The sequence below is a fragment of the Salvelinus alpinus genome, chromosome 26, assembly GCF_045679555.1.
Source record: "Salvelinus alpinus chromosome 26, SLU_Salpinus.1, whole genome shotgun sequence".
NCBI classification, from domain to species: Eukaryota; Metazoa; Chordata; class Actinopteri; order Salmoniformes; family Salmonidae; genus Salvelinus; species Salvelinus alpinus.
Window position 1 is genome coordinate 5,009,737 of NC_092111.1, and position 23,314 is coordinate 5,033,050.

General features: G+C 42.7%; 1 protein-coding gene across 2 annotated transcripts; it reads right to left on the reverse strand.

Moving 5' to 3' along the window:
* Window positions 1-365: 365 nt before the first annotated feature.
* On the reverse strand, window positions 366-17,278 carry LOC139554490 (zinc finger and BTB domain-containing protein 22-like). 2 transcript variants are annotated; one of them, XM_071367311.1, is made up of 4 exons: window positions 16,804-17,278; window positions 6,501-6,712; window positions 5,268-6,087; window positions 366-2,174 (listed from the first exon to the last, which is right to left on the reverse strand). In XM_071367311.1, the coding sequence occupies exons 2-4, from the start codon at window positions 6,705-6,707 to the stop codon at window positions 1,060-1,062; spliced, it is 2,142 nt and encodes a 713-aa protein (XP_071223412.1). In that variant the 5' UTR covers window positions 6,708-6,712; window positions 16,804-17,278; the 3' UTR covers window positions 366-1,059. The 2 variants fall into 2 exon arrangements, with proteins under 2 accessions (XP_071223412.1, XP_071223411.1); XM_071367310.1 differs by having other exon boundaries at window positions 366-2,177; window positions 16,804-17,277.
* Window positions 17,279-23,314: the final 6,036 nt, after the last annotated feature.

Here is a 23,314-nt window from a genome sequence, read left to right on the forward strand (position 1 = left end):
TGTGTAAAGCTGTCATCAAGGCAAAGGGTGGCTACTTTGAAGAATCTAAAATTGTAAATATATTTGTTTAACACTTTTTGGTTACTACAGGATTCCATATGTGTTATTTCATAGTTTTGATGTCTTCACTATTATTCTACAATGTAGAAAATAGTAAAAATAAAGAAAACCCCTTGAATGAGTAGGTGTCTCTAAAATCTTGACTGGTACTGTATACATACACTACCGATCAAAAGTTTGGGGTCACTTAGAAATGTCCTTGTTTTTGAAAGAAAAGCAACATTTTTGTCCATTAACACAACATCAAATTGATCAGAAATGCAGTGTAGATATTGTTAATGTTGTAAATGACTATTGTAGCTGGAAACGGCTGATTTTTTATGGAATATCTACAGAGGCCCATTATCAGCAACCATCACTCCAGTGTTTCAATGGCATGTTGTGTTAGCTAATCCAAGTTTATCATTTTAAAAGGCTAATTAATCATTAGAAAACCCTTTTGCAATTATGTTAGCACAGCTGAAAACTGTTGTTCTGATTAAAGAAGCAATAAAACTGGCCTTCTTTGGACTAGTTGAGAATCTGGAGCATCATAATTTGTGGGTTCGATTACAGGCTCAAAATGGCCAGAAACAAAGCACTTTCTACTGAAACTCGTCAGTCTATTCTTGTTCTGAGCAATGAAGGCAATTCCATGCGAGAAATTGGCAAGAAACTGAAGATCTCGTATACAAAATCATATACAAAATATACACACTCACTGGTGCTAACATCACACGAAACAAACTTTTAAAACCACATGATTCACATCGAGCAAATTACATGTTTGTTCCCTCTTTCGAGATATCAATGACATGATGGGATAGTCCTTTAAATAAATAATAAAGCAGAAATCTCCCTCATAGAATAGTTGTTCAAACAGGTGTATCAACATTGATCTGAGTTTTAATGGTTTACACATGGACCATTATGAACATAATTATCACCCTATCTAATACCACTTTCAAGTGCTGCGGGCCCTATATTCCACAATATTTCACCATCCTCCTTCCTTTAGCTTCAGCTAAACCTGTTGCTGGCTTCCTCCTTAAAACTGTGACTAACCACAGTCCTTGACTGAGAGCCTAATTCAGCCCCAACCCCACCCGCTAACAACGCACTCATCCCAGACTCCGCCTCCCCCTGACAGTCTGCCTGCTCCACTTTCACCTGACCGCCCTGTGAAAAAAATACCTCCCCCTCCTTGAACCCGTAGGCATAACCATCGTCCATGTCAGCAGCCGCTGTGGTGTTACTACTGGCAGCGGCTCCATCATAGCTGGCGGCCAGTCTCTCACAGCGTGCCTGGTGGCGCAGGAAACTATCCCTCCAGATGACCTTCTTCCCACACAGGCCACACTCGTAGGGCCGCAGCCCGCCGTGGGTCTTCAGGTGCTTGGTCAGGTGGTGCTTCATCTTGAAGCTCTTGGCGCACACGGGGCAGGCGAAGGGCCGCAGGTTGAGATGCTGCATCTTGACGTGGCGGTCACGCATACTCTTCAGGGTGTAGGCCTTCCCACAGTGGCAGAAGTGCACTTTTCCTGTGTAAGGGGCCCCGGCAAGGGAGATGGAAGAGGAGGAAGATGGGATGGGGGGTGAGGAGGAAGGGGGGAACGGAGCAGGAGATGGGGACAGGTGGCAGCTGGAGGTGGATGTTGGGGTACCACCACCATGGGTCATGTTTGCCCCATTGGGCCAGTTCAACTCTGGGGCCCCCAGGATAAAGTCATTGTCATCAGGAGAGGTAGGTACTAAGGGTCTCTGAGAAACTTGTCCGGTGCCATCCTCAATCTCATCATAGGTTTCCCTTCCAAAGGCACCATCCGCAAATCGGCCAAAGTCCCCTTCCCCCACGTCATCGTCTTCGTCGTCTTCTCTTCTGTAGTCTTCCTCTCCAGCTTGCGGCCTAGCTACTTGCTGAGACCAGGGACTCGCCTGCCACTGCTTTTGGGTAGAGGGTGTAGAAGCTGAGCAGGAGGTTCCAGGAATCACCTCATCTGGTTCCCCAGCACGGGGAGAAGTCAGGGCTGAACTTCTCCCCAACTGTCTCTCCTCTTTCTTCTGCAGCTCCCCTGAGCTCTTTCTCCCCTCTGGCTGTCCTCCCTCCTCACCTTGGTGTACACTAGAGTGGAAGTCTACTGGAGAAATACAAACAGAGTGATGTACAATGGACATAGAGAAATATATAAAGGTAGTGTATTTAAGGCACTGGGAGGTGTAAGTGCTTATCCTCTCATAAATATGAGACAAATGTTTAAAGGGACAATCAGCAGTTGAAACAATAACAATGCGAATCCCCGCCCCCGGTTTTGGTAAAAAGCCAAGAGAGCTGCAGGGGCTAGATAAATGTAGCCACTCTCAAAAACATACACAGAGATACAGATGCAAAGACTGACCATCCATGATATCAAAAATATAGTTGTAACCATGTTTGGAGGCTATATAGTGTTTGTTTACATTACTTTGTAAAACAAGGTTATATTTTGGCTTCTGATGGGGTACATCTTATAAATGAATGACTTATAAATGAATGATATGTACCCAATGATTATTGAAGAATATAACTTATAAAGAATATATATATACACTACCATTCAAAAGTTTGGGGTCACTTAGAAAATTTCCTTGTTTTTGAAAGAAAATTTTAAAAATTGCCCAATAAAATAACATCATTTTGATCAGAAATACAGTGTAGACATTGTTAATGTTGTAAATGACTATTGTAGCTGGAAACGGCAGATTTTTTATGGAATATCTACAGAGTCCCATTATCAGAAATCCTTTCACTCCTGTGTTCCAATGGCACAATGTGTTAGCTAATCCAAATTTATCATTTTAAAAGACGAATTGATCGTTTGAAAACCCTTTTGCAATTATGTTAGAACAGCTGAAAACTGTTGTTCTGATTAAAGAAGCATTAAAACTGGCCTTCTTTAGACTAGTTCAGTATCTGGAGCATCAGCATTTGTGGGTTCGATTACAAGCTCAAAATGGCCAGAAACAAATAACATTCTTCTGAAACTCGTCAGTCTATTCTTGTTCTGAGAAATGAAGGCTATTCCATGCGAGAAATTGCCAAGAAACTGAAGATCTCGTACAACTCTGTGTACTACTCCCTTCACAGAACAGCACAAACTGGCTCTAACCAGAATAGAAAGAGGTGTGGGAGGCCCCGGTGCACAACTGAGCAAGAGGACAAGTACAATAGAGTGTCTAGTTTGAGAAATAGAAGCTTCACAAGTCCTCAACTGGCATCTTCATTAAATAGTACCCGCAAAACACAAATGTCAACATCAACAGTGAAGAGGTGACTCCAGGATGCTGACCTTCTAGGCAGAGTTTCTCTGTCCAGTGCCTGTGTTCTTTTTCCCATCTTAATCTTTGATTTTTATTGGCCATTCTGAGATATGGCTTTTTCATTGCAACTCTGCCTTTTAAAATGCTAAACTTATTAGCTAACACAACGTGCTATTGGAACACAGGAGTGATGGTTGCTGATAATGGTCCTCTTTACGCCTATGTAGGTATTCCATATAAAAATCTGCCATTTCTGCCAATCTGCCAATACTAATTTACAACATTAACAGCGTCTACACGTTATTTCTGATCAATTTGATGTTATTTTAATGGACAGAAAATGTGCTTTTCTTTCAAAAACAAGGACATTTCTAACTGACCATATACATTTGAAGTCGGAAGTTTACATACACTTAGGTTGGAGTCATTAAAATTTGTTTTTCAACCACTCCACAAATTTCTTGTTAACAAACTGTAGCTTTGACAAGTCGGTTAGGACATCTACTTTGTGCATGACACAAGTCATTTTTCCAACAATTGTTTACAGACAGATTATTTCACTTATAATTCACTGTACCACAATTCTAGTGGGTCAGAAGTTTACATACACTAAGTTGACTGTGACTTTAAACAGCTTTGAAAATTCCAGAAAATTATGTCATGGCTTTAGAAGTTTATGAAATCAGCCAAGAACTCAGAAAAAAAATTGTAGACCTCCACAAGTCTGGTTTATCCTTGGGAGCAATTTCCAAACGCCTGAAGGTACCACGTTCATCTGTACAAACAATAGTACGCAAGTTTAAACACCATGGGACCACGCAGCCGTCATACTGCTCAGGAAGGAGATGCGTTCTGTCTCCTAGAGATGAACGTACTTTGGTGCGAAAAGTAGAAATCAATCCCAGAACAACAGCAAAGGACCTTGTGAAGATGCTGGAGGAAACAGGTACAAAAGTATCTATATCCACAGTAAAACAAGTCCTATATCGACATAACCTGAAAGGCACATGGGGACAAAGATCGTACTTTTTGGAGAAATTTCCTCTGGTCTGATGAAACAAAAATAGAACTGTTTGGCCATAATGACCATCATTATGTTTGGAGGAAAAAGGGGAGGCTTGCAAGCCGAAGAACACCATCCGAACCGTGAAGAACGGGGGTGGCAGCATCATGTTGTGGGGGTGCTTTTCAGCAGGAAGGACTGGTGCACTTCATGTGGATATATTGAAGCAACATCTCAAGACATCAGTCAGGAAGTTAAAGCTTTATCACAAATGGGTCTTCCAAATGTACAATGACCCCAAGCATACTTCCAAAGTTGTGGCAAAATGGCTTAAGGACAACACAGTCAAGGTATTGGAGTGGCCATCACAAAGCCCAGACCTCAAGCCTATAGAAAATTTGTGGGCAGAACTGAAAAAGCGTGTGCGAGCAAGGAGGCCTACAAACCTGACTCAGTTACACCAGCTCTGTCAAGCTTCCCCAACTTATTGTGGGAAGCTTGTGGAAGGCTACCTGAAACGTTTGACCCAAGTTAAACAATTTAAAGGCAATGCTCCCAAATACTAATTGAGTGTATGTAAACTTCTGACCCACTGGGAATGTGATGAAAGAAATAAAACCTGAAATAAATCATTCTCTCTACTATTATTCTGACATTTCACATTCTTAAAATAAAGCGGGGATCCTAACTGACCTAAAACAGGGAATTTTTACTAGGATTAAATGTCAGGAATTGTGAAAAACTGAGTTTGAATGTATTTGGCTAAGATGTAAACTTCCAACTTCAACTGTATATATATATATATATATATATATATATATACACACACACTGTATATTAAAAAAAATATATAAACACATATAAACACTTTATAAACACATATCAATGTCCAAGTCCTGTTTACATTTCACATTCTAGGACTACTTACCAGAGTGTCCTCTTAGCTCAGGACCCTCCCTCTTCTCCTCTTCCAATTCTTCTCCCATTCCTTCACTTGCTTCAATCACTCTTTCAGTCCCCTTCTTCTCCTGAGGATCTTCCCCATAGCCCTCTCCACTTCCTCTATCCCTGCCATGCAGTTTCTCAGCACTTGGTGGTGCTGCCCTCTGTCTCAGTCTAGCTCTCAGTCTCAATGCCTCACCAGGAAACCCCCCGTGCCTGGTGTGGCTATGGTCCAGTCCTCTCCCATCATGATGGCTTAGGAAGCTGGCTTTGCTGTGGTTGGACATCCACACCTCCTCACAGCTGGAGTAGTCACTCTCCCCAGCAGGGTGGGAGTCCCGCTGTGAGTCAGCTAGGTGCTGGACAGGCATGGACAAGGCTGGCTGGGGTGAGGACCTGGGGTGGCCCCACCTGGGGAACTGATGGGGCCTCCTCCACGTGGCCAATGGCGGCAGAGCATTCTGCACCTGGCCGCAGGTCCTCTTCTCCTTCTCTTTCCCCTCTCTCTCCATGTATAGGCAGTCGGTGCTGCTTGGGGACTGCTGCCTTGAGGAGGCACCGTGGCGTGTGGCAGCTGGAACATCCACAAGGTTGCATTCTGTTGGGGGTCGAGGTCTCTTCAGGATCTCTGTGCATTTGTCAACAATATGCCACATCTGGAGAAAGCTGGCTACCGTTACATAGTTGACAATGTCATCACACACTATGCTCAGTCGGCCGGTGTAGGCCGAACTCAGGACACTCTCAAAGGCCACAGAGTCCATGACAGAGGGCAGAGACACTGTCGTCACATTCTTCAGCAACACCTGGTGAAAGTGATGAAAAAAAAACTAGGATTTCACAGCTATTTTTCCAGACAACAATGCACATGACAGAGCAAAGACACAAACTACTATTGTGTAGAGACAGGCACAGACAGGTGTCTCTCTCTAATACACTAGTCACGGAAACCCAGACCTAGGCAACAGCAGTGACTAGCCTATGTTTGGGATCAATAACGGACTCTCTTGGTAACTTCGAAAAGGGGTGAAAAAAATTCAGGGGAGGGTCCTCTTCAGATAGTCATAGGCCAGTCACATAGGCTAACTCCGCCTTTTCCTCTATGCTAAACTGATGTTGTTTACGTACAGAGGTGTAAGCCGGAAGATTGGTACATTGGCGGAGGCAACCCGAGAGAGACTACTAGTACACACACTCATATGCACACAGACAGACAAACCTGATCGTGAAAGTATGGCGAGGAGGCAGCCAGCACACAGCGGTGGGCCCTGAACACCTGTCCCTGCACCTGGATGGAGAGGTCACAGAGCCGGCCCTCCTCCCGCTGTCGATTCAGGCTGTCCAAAACCGCTGCACGCACACTGGGGAAGCATACTTGGACCACCGGGCCAGCAGGGGCACCAGAGACAATGCAGTCCTGATCCATTGTGCCTAAAGAATAAAGAAGAATAAAATCCTGTTAGCTAGCTAGCATTTACAGTTAGTGCTATCTGGGGATCCCTAAACTCCCTACCCTAAACCATAACCTGAACCCCTACCCTTGTTGGGTTTTGAGAATGTGAAATATACTTATTCATGTCACTGATGGAGTGCTAAGGTTTAGAGGGTGTACACCAGAAGGGTTATAGGAGGAAGGTATATAGTGTGTGCAACTAAGCTTGGAATGTTTTGAGTGCAGGGAAGCGATTACATGCGGCAGGCATTGATAAGGGGAGACGGGTGGAGATCTTAGAATCTAACAATGTCACTGAGGGAGAGAGGGTAATGTATATGTCAGGATATGTTACTGTTAGCCATCAGTGATCCTCTGGGAGGGATCCTCTGGGAGGAGAAGAGACACAGTCTGGTACCAATCACCATGACAGCCTTGAGTTGGGGAGGAGTGAGCACTTTGGGGTAGAGGTCAGGTCAGATGAAGTGAGGAAGAACAGATATCACTAAGGTTCTGTCTAGCAACAGAGATACATTGGCTGTTAATTTGTGGAAGAAGAGACTCAGCCTAGGAGAAAGGGTTAAATATCAGTGCTTGTGTGAAATGTCATTTGTCTGAATTACAGCTGTAACGACTCTTTGGGAACAATTCAACTTGGTTAAGCTTCTGTAGTGTCCATGAGTTATTTAATCTGAAAATTAGGTTCTAACACCATTTTAAATTTAAACTTCAATGGAGAAGGGTGCAATTGCGGCCCGCAATTCGGGGTGTTCCTGCATGTTGGCATTCCTGCATCTGCAGGAACCCCTCTTTATACTTCTACTGGTCCATTTTTAACCTAGGACAGGTCGAGAGGTAGGTACGCTCCAGTACAGTAGGTTCCCGTTGGTTGCCATCCGCCAATAAACCCCACAGAAGAAAAAGAGGTGAGAGGTGACAACGGTAGACAGTGTGCTTCGTCCCCTTCTGTCGGGCATTGTTTTCCTGCAGTTTTGTTAACGACGGCGAGGGCAGGTGTTCGGCCGGCGGGAGCAAAGGACATTGTGTGCTAGCTAGTCCTAGGAAGACTGCGGTACACAGCATGCGGGAACGACACCGTGTTCTCGCTAACTACCAAGTTAGCGAGCACACAGTGTAGCTAACTAGCAAGCTAGCTAGTTAGTTAGCACACAGTGTCGTCCCCACCTCCCGCCTGCTGTGTACCGCTGTAGCTAGCGGGAAGTGGGGATGACCGGTAGGCAGTGTCCTTTGCACCCGCCGATTTCCCGCAGTTCTGTTCAATATGGTCAGGGTAGGTGTTCTGCCGGCGGAAGTGAAGGACACTGGTATCGCCCCCTGCCTCCCGCTAACGTAAACTCACTCACTTTTGTACATCGCCTTGGTCCGTACAATTGACCTTATTTTAGCCCCCCAAAACGTAATACTTCCAGATCAACTGTAATGTCAATACCATTGTAAAGCACAATTTCTCCCCTTTCCAACAAAATCAATAACATGAGCTCCACGCGGCCCGTTTCTGCATAATTCAACAAGGCAATGAGCTCCGTCGGGTCTTTTTAAAAATGGCGGGTGGGGAAGCGAAACGAATGCGTGATAGCGAGAAGGACAGATGTCGTGTGGGAAAACTTTTTTTCACTCGATCTGTCTAACTTATCACCTTATCGCCTCTAAAATATAAATAAAACACTATAAAGAGTTTATATAATGTGTCATTTACATACCTATTTGAAGGTTTGTGTCGAATTTGAATCGGGTTTTTAGGGCGGTGCTAAAGTGATCTTCAGAAGTAAACAGCGGCTCATGATCGCATGCAGTGATGACGCAAAAAATGACTAGGTATCCCTCCCTTACCCCCGTCACTGTCCATTTCTTGTTTTTAAACAATGAGAGAAGTGCTACACCTGGTGGAGAGAGATTGTAAGACAGAAATAGTTGCTTTATGCGTGCTGTACGTTACGACATGACACGTCATGATGTAACGGAGGGTCCGTTTTTTCAACTTTTCTCCAATACTATAGAGCCATTACCATGTCGATCAACGCTTGAATAGAAACGTAGTTCACACCCCAGATTTTGAAGTCAACACAGTCGCTACAGTCCCATTAGTTTTCTTTGTAGCCTCGTTTGAATGTCGCAGTTGCGCACATTTGTACGGAATGGGGTGAGTTTACGTTAGCTGGTAAGAAGGACTCCGGTACACAGCAGGTGGGGGTGACACTGTGTGCTAACTATCCAGATAGCAAGCTAGTAAGGAGGCCTCCGGTACACAGGAGGCGGGGTCAAAAAATAAATACTTGCAGTAACTGCAGTAAACTGTGGTATTTTGGATGCAGTAATTGCAGAATTAGTTATACTGCACTGTAACTGCAGTTACACTGCATAGTGTGGTATTTTGGACGCAGTATTTGCAGCATATTGCAGTTATACTGCACTCTCACTGCAATCTTTTTTTTGTAAGGGCGGGCTGGATAAGCTGAAGTGGAATATGATTCTGCCAGATTCGGGAAGAGCTCGGCCCGCATGAAGCCCAAACCCCCCCGAAACACGCAAACCCTGCTGAAAAAGAACATTACTCAAATTTGTATAATTGTAATTGTTAGTGTCTTATAATGCAATGGGTGCATGGCCCACAAACACTATGCACATGTTTATAAAGATTGGTTTCTATTAATTGAGAAGCATTTAGATAACTGGTCAGTAGTTTAACCAGATTCCAACCAAAAACCAGATATCAACCAAAATTAGACTTATTTTACATTACGTCGAAAAGACTTTATAAAGAAGACGTCTTTATCTGGTTGTGATCTGGTTATATGATGTCCCGACCAGATTTCAACCAGTAAAAGACATCTTTATCTCGTCGTATGACAACTGTGCTGCTCGGCCGGGGCTAGCACATGCACAGAACAAATACACTGCTGGAACACCGATTAAGGTGTTTACATGTCCTAATAATTAGAAAGATAGCTCAGAAAACCAGGTGAGTTAATCAGTGTATAATTAATTACTTCCATTTTGACCTTACGCTGATTAAGATAAGCAGAGTAAGTAGTTTCCATGACTATTGCATAATCTGTTTACTGCTATAATCCGTTTAATATCGAATTATTAGTGTACATGCAAACGTACTAAATGTTGCACTTCACTAGCAATAGCTCAAGTCAAAACAGATAGAAAGGGAGGCAGACAGGTGGAGTAGAGAGATTCATGTAATTTTAAGACCCACATTTTCATCAGGATATTTTCTACTGTTTTTACTTGTCGGCTTTAGGCCTATATATTTTAATTAGTTGACGATCTAATTTATAGGCCTACGGCTGCATTGGCCTATAGGCTATCTCTGAGTAATATGCTCTCATTTCTTTAGCTGCCAATGGATCACAGTGTATCAATTTGTCCATATGGCAGAGGCTAGTGCTCTCTCCATAGTTTCACTTTAACTTTTCAATTTTTATCATTTTACTTCAGATATACGTTGCCTTGCAAAAGTATTCATCACCCTTGGTGTTTTTCCAATTTTGTTGCATTACAATCTGTAATTTAAATGGATTTATATTTGGATTTCATGTTTTATTTTATTTTTTAATGAACCTTTATTTAACTAGGCAAGTCAGTTAAGAACAAATTCTTATTTACAATGACGGCCTACCAAAAGGCAAAATACCTCCTGCGAGGATGGGGGCTGGGATTAAAAAAATAAAAAGAATAAAACATAAATATAGGACAAAACACACATCACGACAAGAGAAACAACACTACACAAAGAGAGACCTAAGACAACAACATAGCAAAGCAGCAACACAGCATGGTAGCAACACAACATGACAACAACATGGTAGCAGCACAAAACATGGTACAAACATTATTGGGCACAGACAACAGCACAAAGGGCAAGAAGCTAGAGACAACAATACATCACGCAAAGCAGCCACAACTGTCAGTAATTGTCCATGATTGAGTCTGAATGAGGGCTGCAGTAGATATCTCAGATAGGGGGGATTGAGGCCTAAGACGGTTTTATGAATAAGCATCAACCAGTGGGTCTTGCGACGGGTAAACAGAGATTACCATTTTACAGAGGAGTATAGAGTGCAGTGATGTGTCCTATAAGGAGCATTGGTGGCAAATGGTAAAGAACATCTAGCCGCTCAAGAGCACCCCTCCCTGCTGATCTAAAAATGATGTCTCCGTAATCTAGCATGGGTAGGATGGTCATCTGAATCAGGGTTAGTTTGGCAGCTGGGGTGAAAGAGGAGCGATTACAATAGAGGAAACCAAGTCTAGATTTAACTTTAGGCTGCAGCTTTGATATGCGCTGAGAGAAGGACAGTGTACCGTCTAGCCATACTCCCAAATACTTTTATGAGGTGACTATCTCAAGCTCTAAACCCTCAGAGGTAGTAAACACACCTGTGGGGTGAGGGGCATTCTTCTTACCAAACCACATGACCTTTGTTTTGGAGGTGTTCAGAACAAGGTTAAGAACAGAGAAAGCTTGTTGGACACTAAGAAAGCTTTGTTGTAGAGCATTTAACACAAAATCCGGGGAGGGGCCAGCTGAGTATAAGACTGTATCATCTGCATATAAATGGATGAGAGAGCTTCCTACTGCCTGAGCTATGTTGTTGATGTAAATTGAGAAGAGCGTGGGGCCTACGATTTAGCCTTGGGGTACTCCCTTTGTGACAGGCAGTGGCTGAGAAAGCAGATTTTCTGACTTCATACACTGCACTCTTTGAGAGAGGTAGTTAGCAAACCAGGCCAAAGACCCCTGAGAGACACCAATATTCCTTAGCCGGCCCACAAGAATGGAATGGTCTACCATATCAAAAGCTTTGGCCAAGTCAGTAAAAATAGCAGCGCAACATTGCTTAGAATCAAGGGCAATGGTGACATCATTGAGGACCTTTAAGATTGCAGTGACACATCCATAACCTGAGAGGAAACCAGATTGCATACCAGAAAGAATACTATAGACATCAAGAAAGCCAGTCAGTTCATTATTGACAAGTTTTTACAACACTTTTGATAAACAGGGCAAAATAGAAATAGGCCTGTAACAGTTAGGATAGGATCAGCTTGATCTCCCCCTTTAAATAAAGGACGAACCGTGGCTGCCTTCCAAGCAATGGGAACCTCCCCAGAAAGGAGAGACAGGTTAAAAAGGTCTGAGATAGGCTTGGCGATGATAGGGGCAGCAACCTTAAAACTTCTTTGGGGTAGGGGGCAGTATTTTCACGTCCAGATGAAAAGCATGCCCAGAGTAAACGGCCGGATACAAAGCCATAAAAGCTAGAATATGCATAGTATTAGTATATTTGGATAGAAAACACTCTGGCGTTTCTAAAACAGTTTGAATGATGTCTGTGAGTATAACAGAACTCATATGGCAGGCAAAAACCTGAGAAAAAATCCAACCAGGAAGTGGGAAATCTGAGGTTGGTCGGTTTTCAACTCAGCTCCTATTGAAGATACAGAGGGATATTGGTAATGTTGCAATTCCTAAGGCTTCCACTAGATGTCAACAGTCTTTAGAACTTTGTCTGATGCTGCTACTGTGAAGTGGGAGCGAATGAGACGGGAATGAGTCAGAGGTCTGCCAGCAGCCACGACCAGACCATGCGCGTTCACATGAGAGTTTTCTCCCGTTCCATTTGCTTTTCTGAAGGTTGGAACATTATTGAAGAATTATGTTAAAAACATCCTAAAGATTGATTCAATACATCTTTTGACATGTTTCTACTGACTGTTACGGAACTTTTTGACATTTCGCCTACTTTTAGTGAACACGCTTCGTGACTTTGGATTTGTTTACCAAACGCGCTAAACAAAAGTAACTATTTGCATTCCGACGAAGATCAGCAAAGGTAAGTGAAGATTAATAATGCTATTTATGAATTTTGTTGACTGCATAATATGGCGGATATATTTATGTTTTGATTGGGCTCTGAGCGCCGACTCAGATTATTGCATGGTTTGCTTTAGAAGGTGGGGATCGACAGAGGGGATCAAGCTGATTCTATACCATTTTACAGAGGCCAGTTCATGAAGGAAGGCTTGCTCATTAAAGTTTTTTAGGAAGTGTCTATGACAAATCAGGACAGGTTGTTTCACTGAACAGCCATTACGAACACAGGCTGTAAAACAGTGATCACTAAGGTCATTACAGAAAACACCAGACTGATACCTATCAGGGATTATTTGTGAGGAAAACATCAAGAAGAGTAGCCTTTTCATGGTGTTTGGAGTCATACTTTGTGGGATTGGTAATAATCTGAGATCATCACCCCGAGAATACCATCCCCACAGTAAAGTATGGTGGTGGCAGCATCATGCTGTGGGGATGTTTTTCATCGGCAGGGACTGGGAAACTGGTCAGAATTGAAGGAATGATGGATGGCACTAAATACAGGGAAATTCTTGAGGGAAACCTGTTTCAGTCTTCCAGAGATTTGAGACTGGGACGGAGGTTCACCTTCCAGTAGGACAAACTGCTAAAGCAACACTCGAGTATTGTAAGGGGAAACATTTAAATGTCTTGGAATGGACTAGTCAAAGATGAAAGATTGCTGTACACCAGCGGAACCCATCCAACTTGAAGGAGCTGGAGCAGTTTTGCCTTGAAGAATGGGCAAAAATCCAAGTGGCTAGATGTGCCAAGCTTATAGAGACATACCCCAAGAGACTTGCAGCTGTAATTGCTGCAAAAGGTGGCTCTACAAAGTATTGACTTTGGAGGGGGGATAGTTATGCACACTCAAGTTTTCTGTTTGTTTTTGTCTTATTTCTTGTTTGTTTCGTAATAAAGATTGACAAAGATTTTGCATCTTCAAAGTGGTAGGCATGATGTGTAAATCAAATGATACAAACCCCCAAAAAATCAATTTTAATTCCAGGTTGTAAGGGACCAAAATAGGAAAAATGCCAAGGGGGGTGAATACTTAATACTTAAAGAATACAAAACACCAGTCTCAATGTCAACAGTGAAGAGGCGACTCCGGGATGCTGTTCCAACGTGCCATTGGAACACATGAGTGATGGTTGCTGATAACGGGCCTCTGTATGCCTATGTTGATATTCCATAACAAATCTGCTGTTTCTTGCTACAATAGTCATTTACAACATTAACAATGTCTACACTATATTTCTGATCACTTTTATGTTATTTTAATGGACAAAAAAATTTGCTTTTCTTTCAAAAACAAGGACATTTCTAAGTGACCCCAAACTTTTGAACGGTTGTGTACATACTTGAATTTTTGCATTTAACTTTCTTTTTTTAAGACTGCCAAACTGTCCTCAATTGGGAAACCTCTGACAGGAACAATGTCCTCAGGATTATGGAGCGGTGTGTTTATAAAAAGTTGTTTGAATTACAACATATATTAGGATTCAGCAAAACTTCACCATATAGAGAGGAGTTAAACATTTCCATTATCCAACTGTCTAAATTTGATATCCTCTTAAAATGTTTCAGATTGATGACCAATGAATTAATATACCACTTCAATATGAAGGGACAGAGGAGCAAACATGCTGTTGCTATCACTTTTAGTACTGTAGATTATGACTGTTAAAGATATTTTACTGTGCGTTACCGTTATGTCGTGTCCTGCATGCCCACATGATGCCAATCATCTTTTTATTTAACATTTTTTAGACTTACAGTGTCATGAAAAGCCAAAAAACTCAGAAGGTTGATGTGTTGCGGGCCCTCTGGAAATTCCCGAAATGTGCCCCTAAGTCATGTTGGAGAAGGACGCAAAGTACGAGCAAGTTGCTCTTTTTTAAAGACATCTCTAAGCTATAACTGCCACAAAACTCAACTAGTACCATGGAAATAGTTTTAGTCAGCTGAGTCTACAAAGTTTCTTCAAGAATCTCCTTTCTAGTTTGCTTATAAAATCTCAAATTGCTGAAGTTGTAATGCGCTGATTCTCTCCACCGCCGATCTGATCCATCACATGACTCTTCAAGAGGGCCACTGCGCTCTAGATCGCCTTCTGTGCTCAGAGTTCCCTGATGAGGATCTACCCCATCACACCACTCTAATTAATCATTAATAAAATAAAACAATGGGCCTTTATATACTCACAGTATTTCTATGCATTATGAAACAATTACTGTATGCAGGTGTGCGGAAAATTGTGATTGCTTGATCTATTTTAAATGTAAGAATATGTTGCTGATTAACTTTAATTGGGGACTTTGGAAACAAATAGAAATGTAATGAACAATGTTTGCAATATCCAACTTTATCCTCTGCAATACTTTTTACAAAGGTAGAACCTAAAAGGGTTATTCAGCTGCCCCCATAGGAGAACCCTTTTGGTTCTATATAGGACCCTTTCCACAGAAGGTTCTACATGGAAACCAAAAGGTTTCTCCCTGGAACCAAAAATGGTTATTCTATGGGAACAGCCGAAGAACCCCTTTGGAACTCTTTATCAAAAAGTGTAGGTAATAAGCTGTAGTCAGGGGGTTATTACCAGTTTATGACAAGGTCTTAACTATGACCTTGAGAGCGTTGGAGAGCGTTGGACTAGTAACCGAAAGGTTGCAAGTTCGAATCCCCGAGCTGACAAAGTACAAATCTGTCGTTCTGCTCCTGAACAAGGCAGTTAACCCACTAGGCCGTCATTGAAAATAAGAATTTGTTCTTAACTGACTTGCCTAGTTAAATAAAGGTAAAACATTTTTTTTTTATGTAGGCTACATACAGCGGTCAGAAAAGAAACAATATTCTGGTCAGTAAAAAAACATTGAAAAAACATACTTTTCCAACCAGTTTGCATCCTGAATAAGGCATAAAAAGTCATATTGACTTATTTTCAGCCAGGTTTTGCTCACTGAGAAGCCTCCCTCTTAGTGTGAGTGACGTGAATTTGAAACAACTGAATGTATGTGTATTAGAAGTAGTTTTCACATGCAAACTTTATATGTCCGAACTCAGAATCAAACATGCTTCCCAAAAATAACATGTTTGCTGTGGTAGAATGTTTATTTTGATTGGCAATTTTCTGCATTTATCAGAGTGCCATCAGGTAGCCTGATTTCAGATGTTTCCATGTAAACAGGATTATTAGGGGAATCGTTCTTGCAAAGCATGTAAACATTTTTATCGAACTATTATATTAATATGACTATCCACAATCATCACATTTTTGTGTGCATGTTGTATCAAATCATCATTGCAAGTTCGCTTGCAGCTACAGCTTCACTTGCAACATTGTATCAACTAGCCTATTCTGTGCACTCAGTTTCCTGGGCCAGTGAGCTCCGGACAGACAGCTGTTTTTTATGACGTTTCCACTGGATATATGGGATCATCAGATCAGTATTTTGCTCTTTCACTCCGAGACTTGGTAATTATCGACGCAGAGGGAGCGAAACAGGGCCTCTCTATATGTAGCCCATGTATCTGAAGCTGTATGGCCTGAAATAGTGTCATGCCATACTCTTTTGATCCAGGCAGCATCAGATACATGGTCTACACTTACTGAGACAGAGGGGCGCTGTTTCGCTCGCTCGGATGCGTATTTCTGTCGGTGCGCGTCTCGGTCAAATAAATTAACAATATTTCAATATTTGATTTGGACGGGCAAGGAGGTACGGTAGGGCAGGCCAGACCCCTAAGACCGGCCCATACGCCGACCCTGAGTTTTGGGAACCATCTCGCTCCATCTTCTCCCACTGTCGGCCGCTGGGCTTGCTCTCATCATCATTTGGTGGTGTGTGGAATGGAAACGCCATCCGGATGCTTCAGATTTATACATCCGGTGAAACATTTGGTTATATCTGTGGTGTGGCTAGCTAGCTTGTTAACATTATCTAGCTACATTAGCTAGCTAGCTACAACCAGAAAGGGTTGAAAGGCCCAACGGTAATCTTCGCAGCCCTAAACTGGCGCAAATTCATTGTCAGTCTAATATAGCCAGGAACAGTGAACATTAGCAAGACCGACAATTGTTTATCTAGTCCATTCAACCCAGTGCACTCAACTCGTAGTCAGTAGCTAGCTAGTCAGGCTAGCCAAGTTAGCATGAAACAAAAATGTGTGCAATTCTATTAGCTTCAGTTAGCTAATTACCTCTGTTATCAGGTTCTCCACACGCGAAACGAGTCTTCAAAATATGCCAGTGATTTCAGCTAAAGCACATTCTTTGCAGCGTTGTTCAATCACTCAGTCCTTCTCGTTAGGTAACGCACACTCAACTCGACACAGTTCCATCATGTCAAGTGGGTGTAGGGTGGGAGTGTAGAGCTTGTCTGTGACTGCCCATCATGTACCAAGTTCCAACCATTGCTAACTCATGTAGCAACCATTGGTAACTCATGTAGTTACAGTAGCACAGAACTAAAATAATTTAGGTTTGGGCAGCTATCTACCCCTCTTTATTTATTGTCAATATACCCGATTCCTAGAACTATCCATCCATTATCAGAGGCTGATAATCATTAGAGGCATGGTCATTATAGCCTTGGCACTTTTAGTAATGAATTATCTATTTATTAGGAGTTTAGGCCTATCATCACAATGAACATAATAAAAAGACAAGAATACTTGTGACTGGATGATTTTCATTTAAAGGAATGCGGACTACTTAACCTTTTTTCATGATTTTACCATTAGAATATCCCCGTAAAAAGGCTGGCTGCTACATTCTTGTCCCTTTTTTCCCCATTACCATAAGCATCTTATCATATAGCCTGTTGTGTCTGTAGGTTTCAGTCATTTTATTGGAGGGTAAATGCAGTTTACTTTGCAGAAAAATTCATTGAAAGTATAGGGAGCATTACTTTTTTCACCGCAACCGGTCGATCAGCGTTTACCCACTTATTGTTTTTACCACTACATCAATGACCATGTGGTAAAGGGACCAGCACACTGGGTGCTTTGAGTTCCACCCATAGACTTAGATAGACATTGCTTTATTGTATATGTCCCATTATGGCGTCTCTGAGAGCATGGGAAGTGCCATTGAGGCCATCTCCATTTTGAAGTAGTCCATTTTCTTCTTCTGCTACTTCTATGAGTTGGCAAGCAAACTGAACGGGTGCATACTGCCACCTGTAGTGTGTTGTTTGAACAGGTATAACGCCACATTTACTGCCACCTGCAGTAAATGTGTTTACTGACAACAAAGCCCTGAGAGAGAGACTACAGGGATTATACTACCAATGTAGCGATATTGTTGGTAACAGCTCCATGGTGTGGCATGAACCAACAACCCTGCTAAGGGTGAGCACACTGTCACCTGCGCCATGAAGATTCAGACTTCTTGGCATATAGTGTAGCAGATCCCAATGAGATCTGGAGCAGTTGCAATCATTTTCAATGTATTTCCTATTGTCAGGGGAAAGGGAACAATAGCAGAACACATGGCAGTCTCATCTCGCTTAACAGGCCTTCTTCCTGCACAGAGTTACACACAACAAGAACAATCCCAACATAGGTGTGCTGAAACTCCCCATTATGAGTAGTGAGGTAAACTGGGCGCGGTGTGGCTGGGTGCTACTATGGAGCGATTTCAATACCAACAGAAATTGTATTTGAATTCCATAATTTTGAATGATTGCACAAATTTAATCATTAAAATCATATATTGAACATGTGTTTCGTAATTTCAATCGGAATTGAATGAATATGGCATTGTTGTTTTAAAATTAAATTCCTATTTAATTGAATAGTCAAGTTCAGTATTTATATATTCAGTTTCAATATCGTAGATATTGCATTCATAGTCTTTTTATCAAGTTTACAAACTATCATTTCAAGTTTATCAAAATGTCATATATTCAACTTCCTCAGATTCAGATTCAGTTTTGAAATTCCGTTCTCTAAATTCAGATTCAAAACCAGAGAAAACATTATAGCCAGGAAAGGTAGAAGAGACCAGATAGACCCAAACACTCTCTTTGGTAAATAGAAGCTTCTGGCGGTTTCTCAGTTGTGGAAAAAGGACCCAATTGTCATTATTGAGTAAGAGTAAAGACATCTTAATAGAAAATGACAAGTAAAAGTGAAAGTCCCCCATTAAAATACTACTTGAGTAAAAGTCTAAAAGTATTTGGTTTTAAATATACTTAATAATGAAAAGTAAATGTTTTTGCTAAAATATCAAATGTAAAAGTATAAATAATTTCAAATTCCTTATATTATATTAAAACTAGACGGCACCCGTTTATTAATATTTTTTATTTATTTAAGGATAGCCAGGGCCAAACCAACACTCAGACATCATTTACAAACTAAGCATGTGTGTTTAGTGAGTCCGCCAGATCAGAGGCAGTAGGGATGACCAGGGATGTTACCTTGATACGTGCGTGAATTGAAGCATTTTCCTGTCCTACTAAGCATTCAACGAGTACTTTTGGCTGTCGGGGAAAATGTATGGAGTAAAAAGTACATTATTTGATTTAGGAATCAAATCAAATTTTATTTCTCACATACACATGGTTAGCAGATGTTAATGCGAGTGTAGTGAAATGCTTGTGCTTCTAGTTCCGACCATGCAGTAATATCTAACAAGCAATCTAACCTAACAATTTAACAACAACTACCTTATACACACAAGTGTAAGGAATGAATATGAATATGTACATAAAAATATATGAATGAGCGATGGCCGAACGGCATAGGCAATGTATGAATGTAGTGAAGTAAAAGTAAAAGTAGCCCAAAAAAATTAATAGTAAAGTACAGATACCCCAAAAAACTAATTTATCAGAGAAAATAAAAAATAAGGCCCACAATGGAAATAAATGCCCAACTTTATTTTGAAATCCCTTTTAAAGATCTTTGTGTATAAACAGTACCAGTCAAAAGTTTGGACACACCTACTCATTCAAGTGTTTTTCTTTATTTTTCTATTTTCTACTATCGGGGAAAATGTATGTGTCACGATCGTTACAAGGAGTGGACCAAGATGCAGCGTGATATGTTTCCCTCCTTTAATATTGGAAATGAAAACGTCAAAGAACAAAACAAATGAACGAACGAAACGTGATGCTATAAATAATGCTCACAGGCAACTATACATAGACAAGATCCTACAAATCACAATAGGAAAATGGCTACCTAAATATGATCCCCAATCAGAGACAACGATAAACAGCTGCCTCTGATTGGGAACCATACTAGGCCAACATAGAAATATAATATACCTAGATGACCCACCCTTAATCACACCCCGACCTAACCAACAGAGAATATGGTCAGGGCGTGACAGTACCCCAAAACCTGACTCAATAGGGGAGGGTCCGGGTGGGCATCTAGCGTCGGGGGCGGATCCGGTGCGGGGCGAAGTACCCACTCCGCTCGTGGACACGTCAATGGAGGAACTAGACCGTGGCTCGTCGCCGGGGACTCCGGACCGTAGATCGTCGCCGAGGACTCCGGACCGTGGTTCGTCACCGAGGACTCCGGACAACGGGAACCCTCGTAGGAGGCTCCGGACTGCGGAACCCCCGCTGGAGACTCCGGACCGCGGAACCCCCGCTGGAGACTCCGGACCGCGGAACCCCCGCTGGAGACTCTGGACCGCGAAACTCCCGCTGGAGACTCCGGACCGCGGAACCCCCGCTGGAGACTCCGGACCGCGGAACCCCCGCTGGAGACTCCGGACCGCGGAACCCCCGCTGGAGACTCCGGACCGCGGAACCCCCGCTGGAGACTCCGGACCGCGGAACCCCCGCTGGAGACTCCGGACAGCGGAACCCCCGCTGGAGACTCCGGACCGCGGAACCCCCGCTGGAGACTCCGGACTGCGGAACCCCCGGTGGAGACTCCGGACTGCGGACCGTCTCAAGAGGTTCCGGACCACGAACCGTCTCAGGAGGTTACGGACCGCGGACCGTCGCCGGGAGGTTCCGAACGCGGACCGTCGCCGGGAGGTTCCGGACCGCGAAACGTCGCCGGGAGGTTCCGGACCTGTCGCCGGAAGCTCTGGACTGGGAACTGTTGCCGGAAGCTCTGGACTGTGGAGGCGCACTGGAGGCCTGATGTGTGGGACCGGTACAGGTGGCACCGGGCTGATGACACGCACCTCAGGGCGAGTGCGGGGAGGAGGCAGAGGACGTACCTGACTGGGGACACGCACTTCAGGGAGAGTGCGAGGAGCAGGCACAGGACGTACCTGACTGGGGACACGCACTTCAGGGAGAGTGCGAGGAGCAGGCACAGGACGTACTGGGCTGTGGAGGCGCACTGGAGACCTGGTGCGTAGAACCGGCTCACATGGTACCGGACAAATGACATGCTCCTCAGAGCGAGTATAGGAAGCTGGCACAGGTGGCATCGGACGGCTAACACGCTCCTCAGGACGAATGCCGCGTATACTACGCCAAACCAATAGCTCTCTCGCTTCACTCTCCTCCAATTTGTCCAACAACTCCTCGAAGGTCTCTAACTCTCCCTTCCGTTCACTCTCCTCCAATTTGTCCAATAACTCCTCGGTCTCTGACTCACACCTCAACTTCGCCGACCACCCCGTGTTCCCCCCGCCAAAAATATTTTGAGGCAGCTTATTTGGCTTGCGTCGTGGCCGCGAACCCCGGCGTTGTCGCTCTCCTTCCTTCACCGCTTGCGTCTGCTCAATTGAAATTGAATTTAAAAAACAGAATGCAATAGTTTCAAATCCAAAATTTGTGCATTAGAAATTACAAAATATTATATTCAAAATTAATTCAAAATTATTGATTTCAAATACAATTTTTGTTGGCTCTGAAATCGACCCATATGCTGTGCTGTCCACAACCATGTGCTGAAATCGCATAAAATCTTAACTGTTTTCTTTGCACTGATCACAGTGCTCTCCAAGGTGCTGAATGTAGAGGTGTCCCGTCCATTAGTGCATTAGGGTCGGCTCCCCACTTGTGATTGGTAAAAAAAACGACTTGTGATTGGTCCCAAAAAATTATTTTATTCCAAAAAAGATATAGAATTCATGGTTTGTTTTACACGCTCAAAAATATTTGCAGTAAATGTGTACATTTTGAACAATATATTGTTCAAAACAAGCTGTTCAGTTACATAATAATCTGCCCCTCAGTGAATGCCAGCAGCAAGCCGCGTGAACATACTTGGATTGTTTTGCCAGCTATTTGCTATGAGGGGGAACTGCTAGCATAAATTATAACAGCACAGGGTGACATGTTATGTGGACTAAAACAGCATAAAACCGGGTGTATCACAAAGCATGATCAAATGAATTAGCCAGCTACAGGAATTTTGAGAAATATTGAGAAATTGTTTGATAGATTTTTGGGTCAAATTAGCCAGTTATCTACCTTTCATAAGCAGACTGTGCTAGCCCAGCTTGCTAGCTAGTTAGCCACCATGCCAATTTCAAGTCTTTCAAAACTAATATCTGACTAATTCAGAAATGGGAAGCTATTTCAAAGATGTTAGCCAGTGGTGGAAAAAGTACCCAATTGTCATACTTGAGTAAAAGTAAAGATACCTTAATAAAAAATGACTCAATAAAAAGTGAAAGTCACCCAGTAAAATACTACTGTCACGTTAGCTAGGAGTGGTGGGTGTGGAGTCAGGCGCAGAGAGCAGAGTTTCCAAAAAATACGTATTTATTCCCAAAAATGGTCACGCCAAAAACAACAGGCACAAATGACCAACAAAACGGGACACCAAACAATACGTAATGTAACAGAAAACAAACCTCCACTGACAGAACAGAAAATAAGCCCGCACAAAAGCAGGCGGGCCTTGAAGGCTTAAATAGCCCCGAATTAACCATAAACATGGAACAGGTGAAAACAATAAAGACAAAACCAACAGAAAAGGGAAAAGGAATCGGTGGCAGCTAGGAGACCGGTGACGACGACCGCTGAGCGCCGCCCGAACAGGGGGAGGAGCCACCTTCGGTGGAAGTCGGTCGTGACAACTACTTGAGTAAAAGTCTACAAGTATTTGGTTCTAAATGTACTAAAGTATTAAGTAAATGTTTATTTATTTTACCTTTATTTATCTAGGCTAGTCAGTTAAGAACACATTCTTATTTACAATGACGACCTACCAAAAGGCAAAAGGCCTCCTGCGGGGACGCGGGCTGGGATTAAAAATTACAAATAAATAAAATTAAAATATAGGACAAAAAACACAGCACGACATGAGAGACAACACAACACTACATAAAGAGAGATCTAAGACAACAACACAGCATGGTAGCAACACAACATGACAGCAGCACAACATATTAGCAGCACAAAACATGGTACAAACATTATTGGGCACAGACAACAGCACAAAGGGCAAGAAGCTAGAGACAACAATACATCACGCAAAGCAGCCACAACTGTCAGTAAGAGTGTCCATGATTGAGTCTTTGAATGAAGAGATTAAGATCAAACTGTCCAGTTTGAGTGTTTGTTGCAGCTCGTTCCAGTCGATAGCTGCAGCGAACTGACTGCCCCTAAAAAAGGATGTGTGTGCTTTGGGGACCTTTAACAGAATGTGACTGGCAGAACAGGTGTTGTATGTGGAGGATGAGGGCTGCAGTAGATATCTCAGATAGGGGGGATTGAGGCCTAAGAGGGTTTAATAAAGAAGCATCAACTAGTGGGTCTTGGAACAGGTATACAGA